Source organism: Nansenia antarctica (assembly GCF_963989245.1).
Source record: "Nansenia antarctica genome assembly, chromosome: 14".
Classification (NCBI taxonomy): domain Eukaryota; kingdom Metazoa; phylum Chordata; class Actinopteri; order Argentiniformes; family Microstomatidae; genus Nansenia; species Nansenia antarctica.
Genome location: NC_137684.1, coordinates 31,736,824 through 31,744,824, shown reverse-complemented (window position 1 = coordinate 31,744,824; position 8,001 = coordinate 31,736,824). Strand labels below are relative to the sequence as shown.

Genomic DNA, 8,001 nt, shown 5'->3' with positions numbered 1-8,001 from the left:
TATTATATCAATTCTAATCTAGGTCTGTCTCAAACTATGCCGTGTTGGGTCCTTGAATTTGAGGGAATTGAGTCTTCAAAGTCCTTGAAAAGTGGTTGAATGTTTCAGAAGGTGTGGGAACCCTGGGCAGGTGAAGCTGTCTGCTGAGGGCCGTCCAATAGCCACGTACTTCCCTTCTGACCTCACGATGTGGAAGTTGTCAGGGTCATCTGAGTTCTAGTTCTTCCTGGTTACCCTGGTTACCCTGGTTACCCTGGTTACCCTGGCATTATAGGACGTCACTGCAGAGTTTGGTGGCAGAAGTCACATTGGCGATGTATGGGTTGAGTATGGTTGTCATGGGGATAATGCCTCACAGGAAGCCTGAGAGAGGGCAGGGGGGGAGTACAGGGGCGGGGCGGCTGTGGCGCAGGAGGTAGAGCCGGCGTCTAATGATCACAAGGTTGGCAGATCGGCGGTTCGAGCCCCGGCTGGCCACATGTCGAAGTATCCTTGGGCAAGACACTGAACCCCAAATTGCTCCCAGTGAGCGGGCCGGCCGGCGCCTTGCATAGTAGCTTGTCGCCATTGGTGTGTGAATGTGTGTGTGAATGGGTGAATGAGAGGCCGTTGTAAAGCACTTTGGATAAAGGCGCTATATAAGTGCAGTCCATTTATTTACACTGTACACGACACTATAATGGTGGCAGGAAACACAGAACTACATTTCGACATAGTTGAGAAACACAACACAAACTCGCTAGTCAGGCCACAATACTCCAACGCATTGGATTGGGTGAGTCATCCCCACTTATTACCCCACTGCTACCTCGTTAAGATGTCAGAAAAGAACAGACCACGGGTGTCACAGAGTCCTAATGAACCTACATTTATTGTGCAAAACAATGGCATTGTACATTCAGCTACATATCGAATAATAGTCACTACAAATTGAAATAACACATAGCCTAACATAACATAACAACATAACAAAGCATGTTGTCCAATATCGGCCTGGATGTGGAAATGTTATTGACATATTGATGTAATATAGATACAGCATGTGCACTATTCATTTCCTGGGCAAAACATGTCGCACTATATCGGCACGTACACCTTAACTGCCTGGGTCTGATTTGTTGCAGAAGTTAGGTTATCCCTTCACCATTACTGTACCTGAAAGTGGTACATTGCCAGCAGGTGATCCAGTTACACCTGACTTAGACCCTGACATACTTTCATTGCCACTGGGTTCAACACTAGAACAGCCATGGTCATTTGACCCCTGTGAGTAAAGAAAAATGGTATATCTTTATCGTTGTATCACATTTCAGGACCCTCCTTTCATGACTTTTCCTAGATATGTGCGTTCTACCACCCAGTATCCTTACATTTTCTAAATCACATCAGAATAAGCTAGTATAAAGCTATTTAGCCGTTTTTCTGTGTAGGAGGCAGGCTAATTTAGTGGCCAACTAGTGGTCGTTGTGTGTAAGTAGCAGCTTGAGCATTGTAAAGAGGGGGCTCTTTTAGTAGGTAAAAAGGCACGGCTGTTCTAGTGTTAAACTATCCAAGCAGCACTGCCCTGGTAACAAACCAAGGAAGTTATGGTAACAAACCCTTATCATATCATCCTGTAGTTATGGTAACAAAGTCTTATCATATCATCCTATAGTGATTTTCCTTTATGTGTCAGTTGGGAATAATGCAACATTGTAAAAGTATAAAGATGAAAGCCACATACATGCCAGTAATAAGTTATAACACATTATACCTGTATGCTTTTAGAAAAGTGTTACTTGTGAACAGTCCGACTGCAAACAATCATCATAGTATTAAAGTCAAGTATTACTGTATATAAAAATGGTCTTACACAGTCTTACACATCTTTATACAGTTTCACTGTTGAAAACAGAGGTTTTCAGACTTATTGCAGTAGGTAGGATTTATAACGTTGGTACTATGGTACTATTGAGGCATAATAGTAGAAGATTCTGAGATTCTGAGATTACATACCTTTTAAAACGCTGGGCTTGTCCGAACATACCTTTTTGAACATACCATGTAGGCTACACCTTTCGCATTAGTTTTCATTCAGTGGTATAGCATGATTATAAAAAAATAAACACTTAATGTGAAACATTGTTATTGCTAGGTACAGTATAACTGAACAATATCTGGTGAGACTGGGGCAGGAAGCCTTCGTACTGTATAAGCCATGTCATGTCATTGTCAGTGCTAACAGTATTTCAATAGCTAGGGCTGGAATGATACTCTACTGACACTCTGCTGATACTCTACTTGCAGTTGATGGACAATGGGGCAGTGCGTGCCTAAAGGCAACATTACGTCAGCAACAGACCTATCGCTAAGCCCCGCACCCAAAATAGAAATTGTCTGATCATATCACAGCAAAAGTCACTACAGGCAGAAGCTAATATCTGATGGTGAAAAGCTTCTAGACCAAACATTCTTGTCATCTTTAACACTAGAACAGCCATGAGGGGTCATTTGAGTAAAGAAAAGTGTCTTTGCACTCGTTCAAATTTCAGGACCCTCCTTTCACGACTTAGATATCCTAGATATGTGCGTTCTACCACCCAGTATCGTTACATTTTCAACATCACATCAGGATAAGCTAGTATGAAGATATATTTGCCGTTTTTCTGTGTAGGAGGCAGGCTAATTTACAAGGCGGCCAACTAGTGGTCGTTGTGTGTAAATAGCAGCTTGAGCATTGTAAAGAGACATTTGACCCCTGAGGCGGCTCTTATATTAGGTAAAAAAGGCACGGCTGTTCTAGTGTTAAAAAACATGTCTATTACTTATTTGTAAATCAGAAATTTGAACTCCCGCCATTGTAAGTCATTGAATGTCATTCAGTTACGGTCGGTCAGTCAGTCACTGTCAGTGAAGAATTTGAGCGATTTTGTTTGTCCGAGTTTTCAAAGGGGCCGTGGCTTAGTGATAGGTCTATTGGTCTTATGGCAGAATAAAGTAGGATTCAAGTGTTGGTCATCCAAAGGCAACACCTTTAGACAAGAGCCCTGTAGTAAGGCCTGGTGTCATCATAAGCATAACATAGACATCTTCTTCTTCTAGGTCTGCACTCCAACCGTCTGGATTGTAAATCAAACCAGGTGAAGTTAACGTAGATGAGGTTAAAGTTGAGATCATCAGCTTGGCAGAGTATCACCAAACTATACCCAGCATCTGGTGGGGTCAGTGGGTTGCAGGTTTCAGGCAGTTATTGCAAAGGAGAAAAAAACATTGAATTAAAGCTGAGATTTTAAATCCAAACTGTTGGAGCATCGACCTGAAAGAACACAAAATGCTTCCTCATTCCAATACATACAGTATGGAGGGCACTGTAGCCTATAGTGGTGAATGTTTCTTAGATTAGATTAGATGTATGCAGTGTTTATGAAAGCACGTTGCTTATAAACCCAGTAAACAACAGGACAGAGTCCATAAGATGTCCTAAAGACGTCATCTGGACGTCCTAGAAAGACGTCATCTGAACCCACATTCCGGCTTCCCTGAGGACGACTTTTGGACTCTTTGTTTACTGGGAAGGTAGTGTAAGAGCTTCTGACTCACATTCAACAGCATTACATATAACAGTGACTTCAGGCTTTCTGTCTCCCATCCCACAAACACCCAGACTCCCTAAAGTGCCATGATACCATCGCCACCACAACCAATTCAGTTGTTAAGTCTGACGTCACGCATGACGTTTAGCAATTTCCGGGTCAAAAAAAATCCCCGCACCAGAGTACCAGTGTACTAAAGCGGTAGAATGACAGTTCAATTGTTCTTTTGACTCGGATCTATTCATACAACAAGGGACACAGCACTGCGGCATTTCGAAGAGAGCGCCTCAGCCAACGTTGGAGCCGGAAACAGTATTATCGCCAGGTCGATACGTCACGACTTGACAACCAATAAGTTCAGTATGAGAAGCAGCACCACCAATCCAGAGGCGCACCCAGTCTGTGGAGCGGAGCTTCCCTTGTACTCCTTCTCTTTCCCCTCTTCCTCCTCTCTCCTCTCGTCCTTCTCTCTCCCCTCGTCCTCCTGTTTCCCCTCTTCCTCCCCTCTCCTCTCGTCCTTCTCTCTCCCCTCGTCCTCCTCTTTCCCCTCTTCCTCCCCTCTCCTCTCGTCCTCCCCTCTCCCCTCGTCCCCTCTCCCCTCGTCCCCTCTCCCCTCGTCCTCCCCTCTCCTCTCGTCCTCGTCCTCCCCTCTCCTCTTGTCCTTGTCCTCCCCTCTCCCCTCGTCCTTCCCTCCTTCCCCCTCACCCATCACCTCCTCCTCTGTCTTTTCCTGGTCCTCCACCTTGTTCAGACTGTCACACTTCTCCCCGGCGTATCCTTCGTAGCAGTGGCAGCGGAACCTCTGGGCCAGTAGCTGCAGCTCGTGTTGGGAGTGCCAGCCGGTGACCACGAAGTCCCCGTCGCCCAGGGCCTGGATGTGGTAGCTGTCCCCGCTCAGGTGGAAGTAGTACCGGGCGCGGGGGTCCCGGCGCACGCAGCGGCCGTTGCTCTGGCACAGGAAGTCGCTGCAGACCTCGGCGGCGTGCGTCACGTTGGTGATGTACTGGCCCAGGCGGTGGCTGAGGAAGGACTTCACCTTGGTGCAGTTGTGCTGCGGAGGGAGAGGTGGAGAGAAGGGGGAGTCAGCCAGGTGTCAGATCAAACCCAGTAAACAAAGAGTCCAAAAGACGTCCTCAAGGAAGCCGGAATGTGGGTTCAGATGACGTCTTTCTAGGACGTCCTGATGACGTCTTTAGGACTACAGAATCGTCTTCTGTAGTCCATAAGACGTCCTAAAGACGTCACCTGGACGTCCTAGAAAGACGTCGTCTGGACGTCATAGAAAGACGTCATCTGAACCCACATTCCGGCTTCCCTGAGGACGCCTTTTGGACTCTTTGTTTACTGGGTAGGAGTGGCACATTTGTTTGGCACTACAACAAACCAGGATACCTTCAGAAGAACATTGAAATGTAAAGTTTCATTGTTAGGCTGTTAGATAATCTGGTACTCCCAATTGGCAACACATAATTCAAACCCCAGAATTAGCATTACAAAAACAAACAGTATGACACGTTGTTGTCTGACATACTCTAATATATCACACACTATAGATGTGACTCACTCTGGAGGAGGTGAGGTTCAGGTCTCCCCAGATCACAAAGCCAGCAGCGCCCAGGGCAGCGCTCTCTCCTATGGTGTGGATCAGGTCCTTCTGTAGCCAGAACACAAGCAGACACAACAAACATACACATCAATAACCTTCACTGGAAGTGATACATACAGTATGGACAATATCATTCATCAGGGCATGATTAACTGTCAATGGCAACAAGCAATTGTAATACATTTAAAAGACCTTCCTTTTATCTGTTTGTAAATCGATCATCATTTTAACTTAAGTTGACAAATAATCTACATTTCGAGCTTGTCTTTGGCCATATTGGTACTAGATTGTTTGAGGATGAACTGCTCTCTGCAGTTATGGCGCTATAATGATACATTTTCTGGACGTTTTTTTAGGACCTCAAAATGGGTGAACAGTTGAACGCAGTACCGCGAAAATCCAATGGATGGCAGAATAGAGACATATAGAGACCTGTTCTAGAGACCTGTTCTGACATCTAATTTCTCCAACATGGTTATCAGGATCAGCTGCGATCAAAAAAAAGAAAAGAAAATGGTAAACAAGCCCAGAACGTTTTCTGTCTCCAGTCTTTGCTGTTTTAGCGGTTAAGGTAAGAATATCACATTTCTTACTGATATCCAACATGAGTATCTAGTTGTTTGAAGCAACTCATAATTACTTTATATTTCATGATGTATTTTATAGTAAAGTGTGTATCAAATGTGGTACTGCAGGTACTAGGTCCTATGTTAACCCATTCATGAAAATCGTGTTTTTAAAGGTTCAATATAGTCCAAATTGAAAGAATTCAAAAAATGAAATGATTTCATGGTTCAGGTGTTATAGGGTTAACTGCTCTCTGCATCCACTAGATGGCGCTAATGATATATAATGATATCTAGGAGAGGTGTGATAGCCCAGACACAGCAGATGCTGTACAGTACAGTATGGTGTGTGAATGCCAGACCTGGGTTCAAATAGTATTTCAATTACTTAGCTGTGCATGACTGAGTTTGCCTGACACAATGTAACCAATGGAATAGTCCCAAAAGTCCCCCCCCCCCCCCACCCACCCCTCCATGCAGGGGCACCCACCCCTCCATGCAGGGGCTAGCAAACGCTCGAGGTATTAGAAAGTATTTCTAATCATTTCCAACCAGCTTTAGGGCCATATCTCTAGGACATGACTGCCAAACCACAAGGCAGGTCTATACGGTTTCTGATCTGTTAGCAACATTGTTACACTTTTTCCATTAATGAATTACAAATCACAAATGTTGTTCATGTTCGGACATTGGAACATGTTAAAGCATGTTACTAGTGTAATTACAGAGTTGATACAACATGTATTGGGGCAATTATGATATCGCAGTGTTCAATACTGAAGTCACAGGGTCACAACTCTTCATACAGTCAGCAAAGCAGAAGTCCATGTGGACCAAACTGTGACTCATTTTTACTACATTGCTGCTTTCACACAGAATGCATCAATGACCACGTTCTCCAAAACCCATGAACTCTTCTCTCATTTGAACTCCCCCACCTGCAGAACACGATGTATTTGCAACACATTTTTCCAATGTTAACACACTCTGTTCAAAACTGCGAAGAACACATTCAAAACAGAATGATTTGGTGCATTTCTGCAGTAATAATATTTCTATCATATATGACCGAAAGCTCGCAATAAATAAAGTGTTTGAGTGTGCAGATGCTGTTATTTTGCAGTCTATTGATACTCTTCAGTTCCAGCACCTCCACCTGAATGAAGTGATTGGCCAACATGCATGTTAGTAATGCTGACTGTATGAAGAGTTGTGACTCTGTGACTTCAGTATTGAACACTGCGACTTAGCGACCGTAAACAGCTGTAATGTCAAGTGTGATTAGTGATCAATGACATAGTACTGAACTAGAGACCTTGTAGCTCTCTAGGACAAGAGTTGATGACTGATTCAAGGCTTTTCGGTATCATTCTCAGGCCAGTGCTGTTACCGTGGTAACACTGTGGTCTTACCCTAACCCTGGGCACCATGTAACCCTGACCCTCTTACCGTGGTGAGGAAGGCCATGGCCTCGTCCCTGTAGCCCAGGCGGAGGTACACGTAGGTGGGCAGCTCGTAATCCAGCGAGGTCAGCGAGCCGATCCTCAGGGCCTCCAGCACGCGGCACTGGGAGAAGTGCAGGTTGCTGACGCTGTCCATCTGGCTCTTCCTGATGGCCACCGAGGGGAACAGAGCCGTGCTGCTGTTCCACAGCCACTGCAGGTCGTCGTTGCGCAGCGTCTCCAGCAGGGGGCAGGAGCCCGTGTAGTTGTGCTCGTGCAGGTTGTAGTTGTGGCAGTCGGGATACAGGTAGAAGCCCCAGAGTCCGTTGGGACGGAGGCTCGTCCCCAGCTCTATCGTCCTCTGCATGAACGCCTGGGCGCTCTCCTCGAAGCGCAGGCGCGCCAGCTCCTCCACCTCGCCCTCCGTCACGTTCTCGTACGCCGGCTGCTGAGAGACGACGAGCTCCCGCGACTTGCGCCGGTAAACGTCCTTCTTGTGCCAGTTGCGGCTCCACTGGGGGCGCCAGTACTCCCAGTCGATGACGGCCAGCCCGCGGAAGTCCTCGGCAGGGAGGTAGTGGCCGATGTCCCGGTGGGCCTTGTAGAGGTGGTCCTCCAGGCTGCAGTTCTGCGGCACGCCCCCGTTGACGGGCGCCCCTCGCTCCGTGTAGAAGGGGTAGCGGCCCAGCCGGTTGGCGTAAAAGATGGTGACATTCTGGCCGGTCCGCACGGCCCGCGGGCTGCCGCTGATGTGGAAGAGGCGGTCCAGGTCCAGGTCGGCGTTGACTTTGTACTTGATGGCGCACATGTCCAGA

At 46.4% G+C, this 8,001-nt stretch overlaps 1 protein-coding gene across 1 annotated transcript in view; it reads right to left on the bottom strand.

The window, feature by feature from the left end:
• Positions 1-352: 352 nt before the first annotated feature.
• LOC308170076 (hyaluronidase-4-like) overlaps positions 353-8,001 on the bottom strand; it is a gene marked incomplete at both ends in the record, with an annotated part of 7,834 nt that continues 185 nt past the window's right edge. Inside the window, 4 exons of the mRNA XM_080544808.1 lie at positions 353-363; positions 4,278-4,623; positions 5,137-5,226; positions 7,194-8,001. The exon at positions 7,194-8,001 is cut by the window's right edge and continues 185 nt beyond it. Of these exons, the coding sequence (XP_080400934.1) occupies positions 353-363; positions 4,278-4,623; positions 5,137-5,226; positions 7,194-8,001 (1,255 nt within the window). The remainder of the gene's footprint in view (positions 364-4,277; positions 4,624-5,136; positions 5,227-7,193) is intronic.